At 34.1% G+C, this 22,146-nt stretch overlaps 1 protein-coding gene across 8 annotated transcripts; it reads right to left on the bottom strand.

The window, feature by feature from the left end:
* Positions 1-1,153: 1,153 nt before the first annotated feature.
* Positions 1,154-21,907, bottom strand: LOC130825969 (uncharacterized). Of its 8 annotated transcripts, XM_057691426.1 has the most exons (19): positions 21,355-21,907; positions 21,205-21,263; positions 20,755-20,836; positions 20,581-20,648; positions 20,098-20,167; positions 16,524-16,605; positions 15,532-15,596; positions 12,878-14,050; positions 12,717-12,779; positions 12,591-12,637; positions 10,608-10,653; positions 10,426-10,505; positions 10,193-10,306; positions 8,689-8,770; positions 4,938-5,063; positions 4,657-4,737; positions 2,480-2,605; positions 1,686-1,775; positions 1,154-1,552 (listed from the first exon to the last, which is right to left on the bottom strand). In XM_057691426.1, exons 1-18 carry the CDS (start codon positions 21,658-21,660, stop codon positions 1,704-1,706), a joined length of 2,742 nt encoding a protein of 913 aa, XP_057547409.1. In that variant the 5' UTR covers positions 21,661-21,907; the 3' UTR covers positions 1,154-1,552; positions 1,686-1,703. The 8 variants fall into 8 exon arrangements, with proteins under 8 accessions (XP_057547409.1, XP_057547410.1, XP_057547411.1 ...); XM_057691427.1 differs by lacking the exons at positions 1,154-1,552; positions 1,686-1,775 and adding an exon at positions 2,824-3,009 and having other exon boundaries at positions 21,355-21,857; XM_057691428.1 differs by lacking the exons at positions 1,154-1,552; positions 1,686-1,775 and having other exon boundaries at positions 4,657-4,748; positions 21,355-21,856.
* Between the last annotated feature and the right edge of the window lie 239 nt (positions 21,908-22,146).

Here is a 22,146-nt window from a genome sequence, read left to right on the forward strand (position 1 = left end):
GGGGAAATGCTCTCGAAAATTCAACACAATTTCATTCATGTTCAACAAATCCACATCAAATTACATAGTTCATTTGTTAAGTTAAACCACCGCCGCTAACTAAGATTGCTTCTTCATCTTTCTCATAATCCTTTCAGTATCTTCTTTCCTATGTTCCATATCATCTATTTGTCTCTTGAGATTAAATACCTCATCTTTAAGCTCTTATTTTTTTTTTCAAGCCATTTGGTACCCTTCGAAGCAACCCACCTAAAGTACGTGCATCCGAATCCTTCATCCAAGTAGAAAGGACAAGCAACAAAATCACGGCCAGGATCGACGTTGCTCCAATCTGTATTAATCACAACTTCATAACCACAATCACAAAGCTCTTCAATAGAATGCTCCTGTGATATCTATGGAACACATATGATATAGTAACATAAGTAAACATTCAAAAATAATATTAACATTTATAAATTGAGAATAATACTAACATAATACTTTATGTTACCTTCAAAATCGATTAACTAGAACAAGAATGATGGAGTTTGGATACAATAAAGTAGAGAGATAATGGAGTTATTTATAGAACATAATAACAACGACTATTTTCAACTTCATAATAGCTATTTTTCAATTTTACAACGGCTAGTTAAAATCATACAAAAAGGTCAATAAAAGTCAAACCAGGTCAAGGGTCAAGTCGATGTTACTAACAGCAACTTTATAGTTGACCAGTCAACTCCTTAAGTCGCTGTTAATAACAGTGACTTGACCCTTGACTAATTTTTTGACCTTTTGTTTTAATTCACTGTTAGTAAGAGCGATTTTACATTAAGCCTAGCTTTGGAGCCAAGAACGCTTATTTTGGAAATAAAATTTAAACGAAGCTTATTTTTTGAATAAAGTTATTAAATATTCTTATTTTTTTCCAATTTTCTAAAATTAATCTCACAAAATAAGTTATATGCGCTTACTGCAACAATGAACATCACTGACGTTGAGATTAAGATCTTAATGTGAATTTCTCGTTGTAGCAAATTGATAAAGTATAATCTTCTTGTAGAAAATTCAAAGGGACGGAGAAAATTGCAGTGCTCTGTTTAGAACATGGGTCAAAAGAAGCATCAGTAATGGAAAGAAATGTACAAAAGATTTGAGTCAGAAGAAGTTGAGGGAAGAGTTATAAGCAACTAAATAATCAGATATATAGGTATTCACACTCATGTTCGGTACAAACATTATCAGTTTGGACTTTGGAGAAATAAAACGTATATACATCAATAAGGTCATGTACACAATAGAATGAGGAGGATAAAGATGAACAACCGTGTGCACTTCTCCAAATCGAATGGCAAAAGAAGGATATCATCCACACACCGATTGTTTGGGACCAGCTGAATGATAGCTCGTCTTATCTTGGCAGCTGCTGCTATCAGGGTCCAATGCCATTTTATATGATTTTGTTGTCGAAGATAATGCCAATCACCCCACACAATATTTTGATCAGTTTTAGTCACATAATATTGACTGTTTTGCTCCTCCGTGTCTACGATAAGGGATCAATGTCCTAACATCAATGTGATAAGGTAAAGCGGAGGAAACAATGTCAAAATGATGACATTTGTGTAGACAACATAGATTTATTGAAGAATTGACATTGATGGTTCAAGAATACAAGATGATAAGAAACTTGAACTAACCATTAGAAGTTTGCAATTTCAATTGACAGATAAGTCGCCTCCTTTACTGTTTAGCGGCACAGTGGCAGTCTGATAGTTTGACTTCACATTCTGGTCATGTTTGAGGATCACAAACCATCAGAAAGTTTCTTAATCGATGCCAATCCATCACTATAACAATCATCCACCATGAAACCCATGATTGGAGGGATCTTCTAAGTAACAAGTTACAAGCATATATGCTCATAGCAGTTGAAACTGACCAGGAGGGCCACATGATCCAAGGAAGACTCACAAGTTACAAGCATATCTGCTCATAGCAGTTGAAACTAGAATGCACATGTGTTTGTCATCCCCGCCATTATCAGGTTAGTAGGTAGTTTCTCCAGGCAGTGGTGGGCAGTATTTAACGGGGAAACAAAAAGGCCAACATGCAGAAGTTGTTCACAAAAAAGGGAGGTGAACTTCAACTACCAAAAACTGATGAAATTAAAGGGTGGAAAACAAAGACAGTTTTGAATTCTTTGCTATTCCCCTATTTATCTCTCTTGGGTTAATCTAAAAAAACATATTTGACTAAACAAGATATTTAAACACTTTTATTCTCAGACATTTTTTTGATCCATCAGTTCAAGCATGAACTCCAGCACCAAAACCTTTTGCTAACCTTTTATGAAAAATATTCTGCTGGAAACTAACCCACACCATAGTTAAACAAGCAGTCCTAGCTCTAAAATGACCCAAGACAACTCATGTACAAGCATTTTCAATCAGAATATCCACAGCAGTTAATAGTCGGATTGTGAAGAACGTACCTCCAAAAGTGAGATATAGTAAAAATCCTCCATATGTTGCATCAATGCGGTCCCATCTCTAATGGCACGAAAAATATTTATCTCTGTCTGTAGAATTCTGTCTACTAGTTCTTTCTCACCTTTCATCTGTGTATTTATGCATTGAAAGTGCTTAAGAAGGAGAACATCATTAGGGGGTTGAACAAAGATATATAGAATTTAAATGAAATTCATAATTTTGTAGCCATAACTCATAAATGAATTTCCTATTCATTCGTGCACAAAAGAAATTGTCAACTACTTTATTAAAATACAACTACAAAGTGCTATTTAACAAAGACTTGATGGCCAAGGTCGACTCTCACGTTGGCTTCTAGGAGAAGATGGTCGAGGTGCTCGAGGCGTTAGCAAATGAGGGGAAGCTTCAAGACATTGTCAACCAGATGACAGGCTGAGCTCAAGGGTTCTATGTTCGGCATGTTCCAATGTGCAACACTTGGTGTAGTCACCAAATGAGGATGCCTCCTTATGCAAACTAGCCATGGTATAGACTACATATACAAATTAAAAAAATAAGGCCTTTAGGCATCAAATAAAGGCTCATTTTGTATTTTGTAATCTTCCAATTATTCTGAACTAAGAGCTATTCAAGTACTGGAAGCCAGAAAGCAAATCCCTAGCATAAAGAAGATAGATCAGTGAACAAAAGGAGAAAAGAAAAACAAACTAAACTCTCTTACTTCCAGTCACTAAGTAATTATATACTATTTTCTAGGGGAGTTCGGTGCTCTTTTCTGGAGTTTCTCCATGTCATCACTTCAAAACAAGTTGAAATAGGATTTCAGTCAATGAACGGACTTCACATATGTAGAATACAAACATTAGAATTCAGAGAGGCTAGAGAGAGAAAGAGAGAACTTGTACTAGTAGAAAACTCAACAGCAAGGCCAGTGCTCTAGAGTAAAAATTTTCAAGTTGCAATTGAAATTCCAAATGATATTTTCAGGACAATTCTCTCTCATAAAAACCGCCTATATATTATATCAGATTGTGTATACTTGCTTATTTCCCAATCTACCTAACAGAAGTTCCTCACCTTTCTGTGAACCGCCCCTTTGTACTTCCTAATCAATTATTATGAGGCTTCCATAATGGGAAGACACCATTTAACTAACACTTTATAATTACAATTTTTTCCTGCATCCTGCATCTAGCATACGTGACGAGAATGGGGTGCTAAGGTGGGGTTATAAAATTCTGCATACAAGCAAGACTCACTTTTCTGATGACTCTACCACAAGAGTATAACCTCTTCTGGTCACTGTAGGGGGGTTGGTTTCTTCATCACTGTTGATAAGAGGATTCAGTCCAGCTATCAAAAGGCTTGATGACTGGTCACATGATACGAGAGCAGTTTCGCTTCTAACACTCTTCCAGATTACCAACAGAGGATGATGAGGGTGTGTTCTAATTAGAAAATAGTTACTAAAGCTCACCCCTTCATTTTTACTCTTCTTTCTTTAATTTATTATTTATATATCCAAAAAAGAATAAATTTGCTAAAGCCCAATTCACAGTGATTTATAATCACTCCTGTCAAAAAACCTACCATGTGTTCGAGACTCAAAAGGCTAAGTCTTGGTCAATATTACATTATTATTAAATCAGCCAAGCAAAACCAGGAGCCCAGAGAAGTAACCAATGGCTAGAAGCCCCAAACACATTATGGATAACAAAAACTGACCATGGGAGTTAGAGGGCAAGACACTAGGGCAAGTGGCCAACCGGGCCAACTTGCACCAATAAAATATTGCTAATAAGGCATTTAGGAGAGCTATATTTCACCTGCTTAATGCCAGTTGGGGTAAGACGCATCAACTATGATAAACCAAACTACTCTCATCCAACAAGACTGACTTGGGCATTGGAGGATATTTTACTCATGATCCACCCCCGAGAAGAGTTTACTTTATTTCATTCGCAGCCCTAATTTTTAAAATACGCTACCCTCAGGGCCTAGAGTCATACATCTTGACCAATTCTCCTCTCAAGACTAATTAAGATAGTTAATACTTAAATTTACACCCCGAAACCCGAATTACCATGCAAGTAGAATTTGATTTATTATTAGCACCAAAATTATAGCCTCATATGAAAAAGTAAAACAAATAAATGAAACAGATTAGAAAGAATCATACAAATTCATTGACCAAGACATCAGGAGTTGCTTCTCCAATCACATCTCCTTGATAGCCATCTTCAGAAAGCTTGACATTTTCCTATAGTGTTGCTTTACTCAAGTAACCATAATTAAAAGGAAACATGTCTTATAGATAGCAGTTATACTTGCTCATATGTAAAAAAAAGTGTCATATTACTTCACTGCATGGAAAACATGAAGAAAAAAGAAGAAATAACAAAAGAGGACTACTTTTTGATATCAAGAAAAATTTAAGAGCTAAATAATAAGTGAACATACTTGAGAACTCCCCTGGGTTCCAGCAGCAAGATAAACAGGCTGGGCTACATGACAGTAACCCATCAAGCGAGGTACCGTTGGTATGATATCTCTGTGATTTACTACCCTCCAACTATCTCTCACTCTCTACATTGATTTTGTCAAAACATATAAGATAACATCATCTGACACAAGTCTTCCAAGAAAAACATTCTGTAAGATCTTTGCTTGAAAAGATTGAGGGTACATAGTTTCACTACAGATGCAGATATACAGATGCAAATCAAACTCTAAATAGATCAAAATACGATAAAGAAAAAACACACGCAATAGCCATGGCCAGACATTCACTAGCTAGTATAAAGAACTCATACTTAATAATCATCAAGTAAATTTGCAAGAGTTTTAAAAGGAATAACAAACCCAATCATGAAGCTATCCTATCTTCGAAGAGTGCAACTCCAAACTATGTCAACCTTTGGATCTAGTATTAAAACTGAAATGTCATTAATAATTTGCATATTTCACGACCAAGGAATGGTTCATCTACAAGATCCACCCGTAATAGAAACAAAATGGCATATAAATCCTATTTTTGACAAGGAAGTGAACAAAATGGAAATTTGTTTGCAACAGTTTACTAGATTCAAAGACTTCTATTATTCAAGTAAAAATTAGTAAATATCACTTGATACACTACTTCCCAAGAAGCCACTTCATAATCTAAAAAACCTTGAAAATTATTCCAAACCCCAAGGTATTTACGATAGTTATCTCCATTCCCACTCCTAGTTTAATCAAACGAGCGTTCCTTGGTCAATTGATAGCTGATCCTGCCAGCAAAGGCAGTATTACTGCAATTTATTAGAATAATAATGGGCTACTATGTAAAAGTTTAGTTCTTTCAATCAAACAACACAAAATCAAATACTTAGAGTAAAAAAAGCAAAAACAGGTGTGATGGAGGTTAAAGGGTCAAATGTTCCCGCTTGGATTTTAAAATTTTTCAATAATATTAAAATTGTCAGAAACTATGTTAAAAAACTCCCTATGTATCATTTATTTTGCACCAAATTTTTATTTTAGATTGTCTCACTTTGTAGCATTTCCCTTTTAGTATGGTTTTCACAATTCTTTTTTAATCTACATCCACAAATGCACTTTCTCTTTTAATAATATCTACTTGTTCCTTTAACTCACTTGTTATTTTCTTATTCACCAACTATAAATATTTACACCTCTCTCAAAGAGATGCAACTTAAAATACAAAGGGAGTATTTGTTTTGCATTGCACATAGGTACTTGGAGAATATTTTAATTCAATATAAAACCTCATCGAGGACAATTAATAGAAAAAATACAAGTTAGCTCATAGACTGTCAGATTTTAAAATATATTTTAATTTTTTATACTGCAGAATTCTGATTTATATAACATTGACTTTAAAGTTGACTATAATTTGTTGATCTCACTTGATACAAAACCTAGATAAGCCACTGATTTATATAGTTATATTCAATTATTCCATCAAACAATGACAGCAACGGAATTTGTAAAGAACTATCCAATTAATATATGTCGAGTTTTCAAAACAGGTAGCAACCCATTTTTAGTAACTTTATGTTCGCCATTTTTAAAGAACTATCCAATATATGTCGAGTCGGCGGTTGAGGCTGACCATTTGATGCAGTTTCCAGAGGATACAGCCAAGTCGGCGGTCTGGGTTCAAGGCCAGAAGTCGACTCAGCAGCAATCAGTTTGCAGCTGCCGTTTTTTCGTGGGTGTTCACTTGATGGTTTTAATTGATTTCTTAACCTAATTTCTTTTCTAAGGATTATGTACTGTATAACGCTCTCCCTAAATTAGAATTAGGGCATGCAATAAAACACAAAGTGAGAAACACAAAAGAGAAGAAAAGCAAAGAGAGCCATTGTTAGGGCTTCTCAAGTTCATTTTGTAATCTCCCAGTTTATAGTGAAGTTTGATTCTAGGTGCCGCTGAATGTAACTATCACATTGAAAGTGAACCGTGTTATTTTCTTGGTGTGATTTTCTTTATTGTTTGTTTGAATCTTTATTGTTTGTTTGAATCTTTATTGTTTTATTATTGATTTCGATTATTGATTCCACTGTCGCATAACAAGAAGGATGAAGGATAAAGATAAATAGCATAGAGTCTCATTACCAAAAACAAGATGATTAAATTTCATGAAATCACTTAAATCAACAACACTCATTTTAACGATGGAAAAATCACTAATTTCAATTGATTTTGAGAACTATGGTTCCCTTTAAAATTATAGTTTTCTCGTGGCTCGTGGCTTTCGGAAAACTCAACACCTTGGAGAATCTTCGAAAAAGACGCCCCCAATCCTATACTAATCCACAATGGTGCATAATGTGTTCTTATGACTTGGGAAATCATAATCACCTACACAGAAAATTTTCTAGGCATATTTGCAGCAAACTATAACGAATATTTGAAGCAAATGATGTTGAACATTTAGTGTCTAATAATCCTAAGTATATAATCACCTAGTACTACAAATAGTAGTGGGACAATATGTATTAAAATACAAGGTCCTTTGAGTTGATTGCATTGGATTCCCTTACTTATTCCATATTGATTTTGGAGTTACAAAGGAGTAATTGGGAGGAATAATGCTCATGAATACCTTGTTAATGGTATTGATTGGAGGCAATTAATATTGGTCAATTGGTGATTGAATGTGCAAGGACCCTAAGCTATACTTGGAGTAGTATAAATAGGGGCTTGGAGAAGAGTGAAAAGCACACCAAATTTCTGATTCTCATTCTTGCTCTTTATCTTTCACTTGTGTTCTTTCAAGAGAGTAATTAACTTTTGTTAGAACTTCCAATCTTATAATTCATCAAACACTTGTTGTTAAGTGACATACCCTAAGTACCTTTGTGGGGGAAATATCACAAAAGGAAAATGATTACACGCCTACAACAAGTATCAAGTTTCCGGGTAACGGTTGTCGTTACAAAACAATCTTCAAGTTTATTTAGTGTATTTTGTAAGTTTTTATTTTAGCCATCAACAAAGGAAAAAATACAAATTCCCAATTGTAATTTGTATTTTGCATTATTAGTTTGTAATAAATGATACACCATCGTCGGAGAGGCCTGGATCGAAACTTAGACAATGGACCCTTCCTTCAAATGATTTTTTTTGTTTCAAGTCTAAGAGCCACCTTAGCCATCTTTGTAGATGTTGCATCTTTGTCATTCTTTGGGCCATTTGGAAATTTTGGATAAGGAGAAATAGAAAAACGTTTAAGGATAGATTTTCTTCCACTAGATACAGTTTGAGAGAGAATCAAGTTCCTAGCCTTGCTTTGGTCAAAGGCTAATGGTTTGTTTTGAAATATTCGTTAAGAGATATCTGTAGGATTGATCGGAGTTTCTTATGTAAATTTTCTGAGCTTCAGAGATGTTTCATCCAATTCTTGTACCCTATTCTTATAATTCTGAAGAAATCTTTCTATTTATTAAATTGGAAACAAAAAGAACTTCACTCAATGTTATACGAGTAAATATTCAGCTACACCCTCGTGCCCTCAATCAGGGTCTTAATTTCACCATTAGGATTAACTGTAACATAGATAAAAACTTCTGAATAAGGCTAAAAGACAATCAAATCAAAACAACCATATAAGGATTACAATAGTCATGGCGAGGCAGCCAAAGAATGTATTAAGTTTCAAAACAAGCTTAGAATGAAAGAATACCCTCCATAAAAAGCATACCTCATTGTAAACTTGAGCAAATCTCTTATTTCCAACTCTAGGCGATCCAAAGTTATACATAGTCACAGATATAGCTCCACTCCTAGGACAATATAATAGTTGGAAAAAACTAATTAGCCTCATTTACGTCGCATAACATTAATATATTAGGCAGTAGACAATCCACATGGAAGAACATCCCACAATACTCCAAGAATTATGCTAATTGTTCTTAATCATTAATTTACAGAAGAAATCATTCAAGATTCCAAGCCATATATCAGTGACAACTGATAAGCATTACAATTTTTTTAAGGATGTAAGTATCCAAATCAAAAAATTGCATTATACTGCAAAATAGCTGATCAGTTGGACGCACAAATAGACGCAACAAGAATGTAACAATAATATAATATTTATGAGTAATGAATAAGCAGTAAGCACTAAGCATTACTTAGGCAGAAGTGTAAACATCACAAAAAAGATGGTTCACCCACAAATGCTTTATTACACAAAGACTATAGCAAGGCAGTATTATCTTAGCAACAGAGGTCTTTCTTTCTTTAAAGAATAGAACAGGTAAACACTAGAAGATTGTAACATATGAAAGAAGCTTGTTAATTATAAAAGTAACAATATTTTTCCATTTTTATGTCAATATCTAAGGTTATACCCCCTCAACATTCACATCTGGCTTCACCTTTGGACCAGAATGCCATTTCAATTTAGCTACCCTTTGCTTTCCATCAAAATGGGACCTCGTGAGACAAATTACGTATCTCCTCATTGGTTCCTCAAGCGAGATTATATTTTTCCTTCTAAACAAATTTTCCAGGTTGACTTTTATCATTTTATTTTCTAGATAAAACGTTTACATAGGAATATTCAATTCTTGTAACAAAGTACCAGACTTTGGCTCAAGAAAAACAGCCATTAAGATTCTTTCTAAAATTTGGCCTACTGCTCTATCTTTATGCAATTGCTTGTAATGGATCTTTCTTGTTGATAAGAAAGATTCACAATGGTTGTAAAAATGCCCAGCCAATTAGTCCTATGACCATTAAGCTTTTCAACGCACTAATAATGTATCATGAAAATACATACAATCTTTTAAATTGTTCTTCAAAATTCTAAATGAACTTCCTTGTGGGATTATTCAAATTCCCCTGTAATTGATAGTATGATCACGGAGGAGATTTTTAAAGACATTAATATTAGCATTCAGAACCGACTTCAAATTAAAAAATAATCAAGCAATGTAAAGCAGAGAGAGTAGTAGTTTTTTTAATCTACTCCTAAAGCACTGGGCACGAGAACAAATCCCTAGATTTTGTGAGGAGCACCTATTCATGTAATCATATTTAGTGCATTTCACAAGCATATCAAAGCAACTCAAACAAAGTTAGCATACCATCTGGGATATGAAAAAGCATTTCATCTAAGCTACATTGCACCTGAAAGCTATTAATATAATTGCGCGGATAGGTAAGCCTCACAAAACACTTGCATAACAAGAGAAGCTCACTTTGCTAGCTGCGTTGAAGAAAGCTCAAGCGCAAGCAATGTTGCCAATGCACCACCAAGGCTATGGCCAGTGCAATAAATTTGCCATTTCGGGTGTGACTGTTCTGCATCATCTCTGCAGCCACAAAAAAGACAAGCTACTTAACCAGCACTATCAAAATTTTTCTTACATAGCTACAGCACACACCTAACTCAAAATGATTAGAGATTCAGCTGGAAAAAAGAACATATTACATGAAATCAATAGCTTTCTTGATTAGAGACATAATCCTTGTCCTTACGGAATCATATGCACTCAAAAAACCACTGTGAACCTGGGGCCAAAAAAAAAAGCACTCAACATTACCTGAACATGGAATTATTGGAATCAGTTACGAATTATAATAAAATCACAAGAACAGAAGGAAGAAACATACTTGAACTTCTTCCTTGAAGTCTCCACCAATTCTCTCAGGATTTAATCTGCAAGATAAGCAAGTAAGTTTCATTCAGCAATAACTGAAAAGAAGAGAAAGTACCCAATGAGATACATTTTAAGGCAATAAATGACTATTTAGCATGAAAAACGTGTTATTTGTGCTATAGACCAGATTTACAAAAATCAAAAACTATAAGATTCTTGCTCCAATCCAATTCCTAGAAAGAAGTCTTTAAGAATAGTAAAAGCATTTCATTGATAAGTTTTCAATCCATTACACAGGGACCACATTATACAAAGTTTTTAAAGGTCAACTTGGATCCTATACCTATAACTTGTTATGCACCCTATTGGAGAAAACAATCTCTTTGTTATTAAATCATGTGCATTTCTTTATTTATGCACCCTATTCCATTCTTAATGAAGCAAAAGATTTGTTTTATTTGGTGCAATATTATAATGGACTACAGTAAATCGCTCATGAAATCATATCAACTTATTTATGAGAATTTGTGGATGATATTTGCTATCAAGGGTTAATCGAAAACCTTATAATATTGCATACATTTAACCTTCCTCCAATTCCAATCCAGCCTAAGTGAGAGCCACTAAATGATATCGAAACAATGGAATTTTAGTGTAGTAAAGAAACATCAAACTACATAGAAATCAAAAGTGGAATAAACATGAAAATGTCATTGAGAAATTATGTATCTTGAATTTCTTAATCTAGGTTATTTAGGATTTTGTTTCCTGAATCAATCAAGATTCATATATCATGTACCAGTACTAGTTTAGGTAGGATTTATTAGTCTCCTATATTAAGTTTGACATTAGAGCCTTTTAAAAAAGATATTGCCGAGGTGAAGCAGCTAGTCAAGCCTAGCTCTAATGGTTCTAACTTTTGACCATCATCCATATACACTATAGCACTAGCAGATAGCAAATACACTAGCTTTAACTTCCTCTTTGCTGCATGACTCGGGTAAGAAGTTTATTTGCCATGACGGATTTGGGACCACTACAACACACACAAATCATTTTCTAGTAATGTCAGTTACTCCCTTTGTCCTGTAGTTTGCATCATCAAAGAAAAAAATTGTGTTTTTTAAGAAAAAGGTAGATAATGGTAATAAATGAAGAGAGGGAATAAATTGTGTGAATGAAATTAAAAGAGAGTAAAAATGTATGGATTAGATTAAAAGGAAGAGGTGGACCATTGTCTAAAAATAGAAATAATGCAAATTAAGTGGGACAAAACAAAATGGCAAATGTTGCAAATACAATGGGACGGAGGGAGTATACAAAACCGTAACATTTCACAAAGCCGTTAAAGTGACTCTCTCTTGAACGGAATAGAAGTAGGATCGAATGTACGCAACCTTACCCTTGTAAAAACAAGAAGGTTGCTTCTATGTTGCTGAACACGACCAACAGCTTCACTAGAATATATATGATTTAATGAACCATTTTACTCTAGTGTATCATAATCTAAACCAAAGAACTATTAACATTTGGCTACATCGGAATGGACATAGTTACTTAGTTATAAAGTCAAAAATCAATCTGGGACACAGCATCATAAGTATACTATATAATCCTTGTGATCAAAAATGATTTAGATTTAAATGACGAATACAGCTATGATTAGTTTAATTTACTACATCTGAAAGCATCACCAAAATTACTACAAGTCAAAATTCATTGAGAAAAGCTAACATATACAGCCTTTTCATTTTGACTTAAAACATAAATTTTCAGCTAGCTTAAAAATCATTTACCAAACAATTTGTTTTTACCTTTTTGACCAACCAACAAGCCAAAAGTCAAAAGTCAACCACCAAAAACCCCGATCATTTACCAAACAGTTTTTTTTGGCGACTTAACCAACCAACAAGCCAAAAATGACACAGAAACTCCTCCTTTAATTCCAAAAAAAGAAAAATGATACAATAGCAATTATGTACATCAAAAAGTTTACCCAGCAGGAGCTAGCATCAAATCCGTCCGCAAATCCTTCCATCTTGACTGAAAGATAAACTGGTCAGGATACCTAAACAAAGACAAGGCCATTAAATCATGAAGCAAATGGCTGCTAAACACCTACTTGTTCAGTGCCCCTGAATGCAACAACTAATCGCTTTCTTGTGGAATCCCGCCAAATTGCTACCTGGAGGATCTTAACTTTATTAAACATTGGAGACCATATTGACATGGAAAACTTATTTTATTCATAAAAGTAAAGTCAGAAAATAGCCGAGATTTTACCTGAGTATCTGTAGTCGAATTATCCAAGAAACATATCTTCTCAAACTCCGATCTAATTAAACTTGGCTTTCCCAATGCAGAGGCAAGCATAGCCCAAGCCTCCATGGCGCTTTCAGCAGTTGAAAAAAGGGCTCTCATCTCTTGAGCTCTTGTTTCATTCAATTCAGCAAGTTCATCACTCCTCATATATGTAACAACATCACCATCATCTTTTGATGAACTGTCTTCTATGTTATCAGAATGTTCACCATTCAGGGATTCCTTCTTTGATTGAGAACCAGCCGCAGATAGAACCATCAGAGCACTGAAAATAGAATCCGTTTGTTTCAATATGTCATCAGTTGCTTTCCTGATATCAGGAAGTGAAACCTGAATTTTGCTGATGCTAAGGGAGCTAGATTCTGTACCACTATTATTGTTGGGTTCCTTTTCTGGCATTGCAACTTCAGGTTCAATATTACCATCTTCTGCCACCCACTGTGACTGAAAGCCAAAATAATCAGTTTGCTTCAGTATGTCCTCAGTCACCTTCTTAAGATCAGGAAGTGTAGACTGAAGTTTGCTGATGTTAAGGGGGCTAGGTTCTGCAGCACTATCATTGTTAGGGTCCTTTTCTGGAGTGGCAAGTCCTGATTCTATATACCCAGCTTCTGCCACCTGCTGTGACTGAAAACCAATATTTTTTATCACGTCAAAAGCATCCCACTTCATTTTCTCGGGAACGGGGATCCCCAATTTCTGAACCAGATTTTGACTGATAACATCAGCAAAGCTCTTCCAAAATTGCATGTTTGATTGTGTAGTGTCACTCGTGTCATTTGATGAACATTCATTTTCATCAATTCCCTCATTAAGTTTTGGATCATTCGAGGATCCTTCTGAGGAGTTGATTGTTGACAATGATGCATCAGAATCCACCGAAGAGTCATTAAACCCATCATCTATCTCAAGCTTAATTGTACTAGGACGCTGATCTTTTTGAAGATATGAATCATTTAATGATTTTAACTGACTGAAGGTGTTTTGCACAAATTCGCTAACAGGCACACTTTCAGATCCAGAAAGCATTTTCACAGCAGAATCAAATCCATTATTGCTAAAGAATTCAGAAACAAAGGGTATCTTCCACCATTTTCTATCTTCGTCAATTTCTCCAAAACTCCTATATTTGACCTGAAAAATAGAACAAATGTATGAGTACCTCCATTCATAGAAGAATCCTAGTACTCAACACCTTAAGTAGTATTACTAGTCCTTAAAACCCCATCTATTTCTCAGAAAATATAATCCAGCCATTACGCTATCCAGAAAGTATGACTACTTAACCTTTAATAAGATGCTACTATATAAAAAGAAAGTCCTTAAGATATAATGAGAAAGGTTTGAAACTCGGAAGGATGTTGAGCAGGCTTCCCTATAAGGTAATTAACTAATTTAGGTTTTTAGACAGTTATTTATACTTTTATAATGTCCTCGCGTGTGAAACAATAAGCAAGACAAGTCAGAAAAGTAAAAGGCGATTTCTTTCACCAAAACAATCAGCATTGCCAAACTGCATTTTATCATAACGTCAGAGTATCCCACGGATAAATTATATTTAGTTCTCTATCAACATAGAAAGTTAGAAACTACAATGGTCAACAACTCAACATCGAATTTACAAATAACAAAGTAACATATGCAGAAGGGAAATAGATGCTATTACGAACAAGTACTTTCTTGTTTGGTACAGTTTCTAAAAATTTTCTCCAGTTTTATACAGTATTCTTCGATTTTCTTTACTTCAATATAATCACAATTATGAGGAGTAAAATCTCATATAAATTCAACTTTTTGTTGTTAATTTGCATCAGAAAAGTAATTTTAATTTGAATAGCTTGGGTAATATGTATTTATATAGTCAATTGATGATGTCGTTTTAGTGGGAAATCTGTTATTCTATTAGCAAAGGTTATTTGTTGATTTAGTTTGTAATATCCAATTAATTGAGAGTTGAGTTTAGAGGTTCTTAAGTAAAACATCCAGATTAGTTAACACAATTCTTTGTCTCTATCACTCTTACTCTCTTTTACTTTAAACTATGTTTCCACTCGTTTCTTTTCTAATTAAATCATAGATAACGCTCTATAAAGTCAAAAAAGTTGTGCTAACAAAAAACAATAAACCCAGCAAATTTTCCAGCCAAAACTACTACATTAATTGACTATTTCAACAAAAATAATTAGAATTAAAAAAACTGTCGTAGAGACAAATAATAAAGAGACCAGGGGAAGTGGGGAAGTGGGAAGGTTTTAGCTTATACACATATTTCAAACTTTGGAGTATTTCATATAAAAGTTGACTAATAGCTAGCACTGTGATTTCGGCCTCAAACTCATACTTTCAAAGTTCAAATCACATGTCAATGGCATCTAAAATACAATAACAGAAAAAATTCCTGACATAGAAAAGCTGATGTAAACAGCCACTTGAAATTAACGCAACATCCCAGATGAAACTTCCTATAGCATTGGAGAAACATGACAGCACACTTGAAAAACTTATCAAAAACTGCCTATTCATGTGATATGAACTATCCCAAACCAAAAGTAATTAATGTAGCAACATTGATAAATAATCTCATTACTTGATTGCTTTCTAAATTGAATACTTACCTCAAATTGTAACTTTCCACCACCTCCCATGCCTTCCAATTCCACCAGCAACTCATGTGCATCTCCTATCAAAATATACTAAATCTTCTCATTACCAGTATATGAATTAGTAATCCTTCTTTTTTTAATTTACTCTGCTTTTTAAATATATCTTGAAAACCACCCTGACACTAGAGAGAGACAGAGAGACAGAGGGAGCATAATTCCTATCCTGCAGAATGAATGATAGCTCCAATTTTACAGAGCTTTCGATATAAATAATTATGTTACTATTTACAAGTACCTCCATTACCTAATAAAATTATGTTGTTTGTTTCTCATTCTATTATCCCAAATACAATTGGCTATTCTGTGTTACTCAAAATTCTATGCTCATGTCTAATACAGAAAAAAACTCCAAGTGTCAAACGTAGCTACTGCAATCCTACTATTATAAAATGCACTGTACAGCTGTGCTTGGTCTTGAATGAAGTGTCAGTCATTCTTATCAATCTCAATGCCGAGGATGTGCCACAAGTAATTGAAATGAAATGAAGATTCCAAATTACATAAGTTGCTTTAAATCTCTAATGCGAATCTAATTCTCTTTGATACTTTAAATTATTATGAATTATTACGTGCAAAGGAGACCAGTGCATTACTCCACCTTCAATCTAGTATTAAGCATTTAACTGCTACAGAGTTTGAAGTATTTGTTATCCAACATCTGCAGTTAGCAAAGACAGTAAACAATTGCAAATATTTGTTATTCCATATCCTAAATTACTGTGTGAACCTAAAGAACAATCTAAGAGAACCGAGAGGATAATCTAGCTATCAAACAAAAGCTGATAGCAGAAGAAACCTAGCATTATATGACTATAAATTTTTTTTGGAAGGAAAACCAAATGTGTGGTACTGATCAGCTTATTAACTGGAGCCAAGCAAGATTAAAATAATACAAAACAAGCAATATCAGAAAGACGCAAAAGAGCTCGCAGTAGTAATATTACCATCACATAAGGCATTCAAGTCAAAGCCTGCATTTCCCATGCGCTTATGTGGTGTGACAAGATTTGCATCCCAAGCTGCCACCTACAGAATCACAACAAAAGTTAAATACAAGTGAAGTTAAGTACGGGTTTTCAAGTTTATCAAATTTCTCACTTGTTGACTTTTTGGCGCGCATAAAGCACAAATAGACATAATATTGGATTAAAAAATTTCAAACAAGAACTCCAAATAACCTACTGAGAAATTGAACTAATGAATTGACTTATCCCATACAACCACTACATCTAGTCATTTCCCTCGGACAATGCGCCAGAAAATAGAATAAACTAGTGAATACCATAAAAATCGCTGATGTCGTTAGGTTTGTGGTGATAGTCACACACAAATTCTTGTGAAAGACGGTCTCTTTGAGAGACTATCTCTAATTAGGCTGGCCCATTTAAAATATTGTAAGTAGGCATTAAGAATGATGTAAGTAGACATTTAAAAAATTGAAAGTAAGCATTAAAGATATGATAAGTAAACATTAAATATATTGTAAGTAGCCATTAAGAATACAATAAGTAGACATTAATCTTTAATGGGCTGGGCTTGAGATATGTCTCTCAAAGAGACGGTCTCTCAAGAGACTAGCTAATAGTCACAATATTTCAGTTGCTGCAAATGCAGTGTTACGACTCGTTTTGCAAAACATCGCAATGTGAATGGTTAACTTGAAAAAAAAATCCATTTTATTGTAGTGATTCAAATTTCTAAAACACATAAATTAAAGCTAATGGTAGACCTTGTAGAACTTAATACACTTAAGAAAAAGATTATGATGGCTAATATGAAAAGAATCACAGCTTATACTGGTTGTTACTCCATGAATTAGAATTATAGGTTACGTAACAGGATTTTGCGGAACAGTAAGCTCAAAACACATAACACAGCAACTATTATGTAACAGAACAACCTCATGTGAAATACATTGGCTAGAAACTTTAATTTGAAGCAATAAGAGAACTTATTCGCTAAAAAAATAAAGTCACAATCATTGAAAAAGATTACATGGAATCAAAAACAATAATAAAATCATTTTTCTTTTCTTAAGTAAGAGTCTAAACAACTTCTCCCCTACTACTCTTTCAAAATCCTAGACTCAATGGAGATCTGCTAGGCTATGAAAGGTAATTTCGTGACCAATCCGTGAATATTAAAATCATCAAGATGCATTTTGATTTGCCCCATCAAAGTACCTACACCATTATTAGGGATTTTTAGAAGTCATCTACTATGTTAATAGTAGGAACACAACATTGGAGCGGTGTTGTAGTAGATTAACAATGAATTTTAACTTATACTTAAGGTTAATCTTCCAGAGATAATTATTATTGTAGCTATCACTGCAGACCAAAGATGATTTAACAAATTCTCTAAATATCAAATCATAAAAGACAAAAAGATACTGTAATCATTGTTTGTTTTTGAGTTGCCATAGGACCAACCACAGGCATCCTTTCTTTAATGTGAAATGCTAATGTTGATGATAAATTTTCATTCTCTATTGGCAGCAACAAATGACAAATTCAGGATTGGATGGAAACAGGGTTATTAGGATTGGGATTCTACCTAGCATCGTTGAGCGGATAAGATCGTATGATCCTACTTATATGCATTTATGTGCTTTGGATTCTGATTATCAACTATATTTTTTCTTTTTTAAAATTTTAAGGTGTAAGAAAAAAAGCTATTTGGCTTAATCTATTAAGTTTTGAAAAATAATACTTTTAATAATTATTTTTAAACTGCAAATCAAGAAAAACTTGAATTTTATAGTGGTATTGATATAATTATTTTAAATATATTTATTTATACAAAAGTGAGATCTGAATTATAAGAAAATATTTTACAATTTAAATTACCCTTGTAGGATCGGATCGTTGAATAGTATGATCATAGAATCGTGTTATGATCCTACCACCTAAATTTTTGAGCTAAGTAGGATCGCACGATTCTACCACATTAAGATCCTACCTACGATCCTGATTGGTCGCCTATTTTGGATCGTAGAATCGTAGATCAAAATCGGGATTCTAATAACTTAGGATGGAAATACTATGATAGAGCATGTAAGTAAACACACTTTAAAACAAATTTATAACAAATCAACGATATTTCTTGAGAAATAAGATTAGCAAGCAATTAGAAATTGGCAATGAGCAAGTATGGGTATGACTTCGAAAAAAATATTTGGTTAAAAACCATATCCATCATAGGCAGTGAGTAGACAGTTGATTCAAAAGCCTACCAACCATATTTGTCTGCCAAGTGACTCCAGCCTAACGATGATTTAAAAAAATCTTCTATCAAATCTCCTTCTGTCTTTGAATTTCAAGTTCTCATCCCCTAACTTTGAACTTTGAAGCAACACCAATTCCAGATATATTATCCCAACAGTCGAGTTTAGATAGATATCGATCGAAGCAAAGATTGATTGTTATTCTACTGAATAATGGAGTAATTAGTAACAAGCAGATTGCAATAACAGCCAAAAAATTATGGCTACACAGAATTGCAACTAAAAAGCTCATACTTGAGGCAGCTGAAGCACAATAGTTGAGTATTTCTAGCAATAAAGATTAGAATTTGACATGTGGAAGAGTTGCTCAAAATAAATTCAACTTTGTTATTTTCAAATGATTCCAACTTAGATGCTTTCTGCCAAAATTATCTAAAGACCTATAGTTAGCAACTAGCTTAACTGTTCAATAAGTAAGCTGATAAATGTGTCTATTTTTTAGTCTCCATTTGTTAGTTAATTTATTTACTTTTCTCTCCTCATCCACTTGCCTGCCACCCCATGCAACGCATAATCTTTGAATTTTTTCCAACTTCCACAATTTCCTACAGTTGTTTCTCCCAATATAACTACTCCAGCTTTAATTCCACTAGAATTCTTTCTTCTGATGATAGCTTCCTTGCCAACTTCCATAAACTTTCTGTAGCAGCCAAATCCATTCCTCCAAATCTGTCATGCGTCATATCAAGATTTTTTCCTTCATCCTTATATTGGAGCTTCAGCATCTTCATTTGAAAGTTTAGAGGGAAAAAACTTATTTGGTCTAACTCAACTCAAGTAAAGTTCAAGGGGTAAAGTTCCAAAAGAGATAAAAACTTGAGTTTGCTCAAAAAGCCTGGCCTTGGTTTAATTAAAGAATATTGTAGTGGGATTCCATTAAGTAACGGAAACCTTGGTGAGTTCATGAATTTTGACGGTGATAATTGTTGCTGCCCTTCTTAATTTAAGACGGTGTTCTATAGATTGATCCTCAACTTCAAGAATGCCTAATCGAAGTCCAAGTGAAAAATGACTATCGAGACAATGAATCAGCACATTAGCTTTCAGAACAATGACAACATTATTTAGCCATGAGGCCCATGACCATTAGATAAGCTTGTTCCTTAATACCTTCTAAAATTCATGGAAATGAAGTATACAGTGTAAGACAAATTATCTCATCAAAATAGTTGCTAATCATCATCAAATCATCATTGGAAATGCACGGCACAGATTCGATCTAAGTGAGTTACCTGAAGCATTGCATTGGGTGGCAGCTTTATATTGATATTGAACTCCTCATTCCATGTAGGATCTTTTGTCCTGAAATTGTAAAGTAGGCAGAAGAATAATGCTTATACGGCACAACAAAGGAGAACAAGGAACAGACATGAACTAAAACAACAATGCATTGCCCTAATGCCACTAAAGTGACTCACATGTAGACGGGCAAGAAACATACCAAGTCCGCAGCCTTACACTCGTAGTTACAAAAAGATTGTTCTAGTTAACCCACGATTGCGATTTTCAAACACTATTCGTGCCTTCACAAATATATGAAATCCATATGGTCTCATGAGCTATAAGGTAAACAAATTTGATGCATATATTTCACCAAGGAAAATCATCTACATCAATCAGTTGTTCAAGTCCTTTCAGATGAGATAAGCCAGTATCATAAATGAAAGCAAGTCAAAAGTTGCATAATGCATAGTACATAAAATAGATAGACCTACCCCCATTTTGTTTTGCTCTTGACAACTTGACCATCATACTCTATCACAACATATGGATCACTTGTTCCCTAAAACAAAACAAATGTGTTTATGAGCTGCGCAGATAAAATGGAACATTATCGCGAACAACATAAAGTTTCAAATGAGCGTTGAAGTGGGCAAATGACTACAAACCCATGGATCCATGGCTGGGAAATCAAAGCCTTTCTTCAACTGTATGCACATTTGTCCATCATAAATTTCTCGAACAAATGATCTGAAAATACATAATTCATTTATGCATAGAAATTATTGCGAGAGTACTTTCATAAAGGTAAAGGTAAACTAAAGGGCTATTTTACATCCAACTTCAACCCAATTGCACCACCATATTACACAATGATAACTAATTGTCAATCCACAGGTCAGTTAATGGCATTGGTTTGCATAGTAGCAGGGGATTACAGAGCATGAAAGTCTTGTATTGTAACAGTAAAAACTACTACCATGTTCATAAGTTCCCCGGATGAAGTCTCAGCAGTCAGCACTAACTTGTATACAGAATAAGATTCAACTAAAAACTTTAAAGGATAAACATTAACAGACAAACTAGAGGGAAAAAAAAAAAGAAAAAGAAACACGAACTCAGAAAGATAAACCGTCATACAACCCGCAGCATCCACTTCTCGTCGTCCGACATTATCCTACGAACAACGAAAACACTATAAACTTAAAATGCATTTAATAACCACAAATAAACGAAAATTTAGAGTTGAATGGAGGATTAATTATTACAGGAGGAGTAGTATAAGCTTCGAAAGCAAAACCAGCTAAAATGACAGCAAGATTAATATCAAAAGGGGGACGATCAATCACTTCCACAGCATCAACCTTATCGACCTGCAAATTAGTTTTACAGAAACAACAAAGTTTACTATTTTGAGTATGTAATTTCCCCAAATTGGAAGTAAAAACCCTAAAATTGGCGGAAGGAAGGAGAGGTCGAAGAGGAAGAGATAGTTTGGGGATTAAGATTGAGCGATGGCGGCGGAATTCCGATGAGACAAAGAATGGAAATTGAAGGTGAAGAGAAATGGGCATGGTTTAGGATTTAGGATCTAGAAATTGGGAATTGGGAACTGGGAATTGGGAATTGGGAATTGGGAATTGGGAAATTGAGAAAATAGTAGTATGAATTATGATGATGGGTTGATTTATTTATTCAGTTTTAAGGGTGGAAATCAAAAGGAAGGAGAATGATGTTTTTGCGCCAAAATGGTGTCGTGGACGGAATTGGAACAGGAATGTCCCAGAATCATGATATGGTGAGTACTATTGTTTATGTTCCGTTGAGTTTGCTACAAATGACAATGTTGTATTCACTCGACTTTTTTTAAGAAGAGTTAGAGTAAATGATTTATTGTTAACACTATAATATAATTTCTTTGAAAAATTACCGGAAATGATATAATATTTTACTTATTTTCCTATAATAATATCAACTCTTAATTAACTATGAATAACAACATTATTGATGTTTTTCTAAAATATTCCTAACATGTTAAAAATCAAACTATAAAAGATTAT

The sequence above is a fragment of the Amaranthus tricolor genome, chromosome 10 (genome assembly GCF_026212465.1).
Source record: "Amaranthus tricolor cultivar Red isolate AtriRed21 chromosome 10, ASM2621246v1, whole genome shotgun sequence".
Classification (NCBI taxonomy): domain Eukaryota; kingdom Viridiplantae; phylum Streptophyta; class Magnoliopsida; order Caryophyllales; family Amaranthaceae; genus Amaranthus; species Amaranthus tricolor.

What these genes read in the sequence shown, in the direction of transcription:
- LOC130825969 (XM_057691426.1), bottom strand. Translation starts at nt 21,660, where the DNA reads ATGCCCATTTCTCTTCACCTTCAATTTCCATTCTTTGTCTCATCGGAA. An exon ending in TCCCAGCCATGGATCCATGG is followed by an intron (nt 20,649 to 20,754) that starts GTTTGTAGTCAT and finishes GTTTTGTTTTAG; the next exon opens with GGAACAAGTGATCCATATGT. An exon ending in GAACCCAGGGGAGTTCTCAA is followed by an intron (nt 4,738 to 4,937) that starts GTATGTTCACTT and finishes GCAACACTATAG; the next exon opens with GAAAATGTCAAGCTTTCTGA.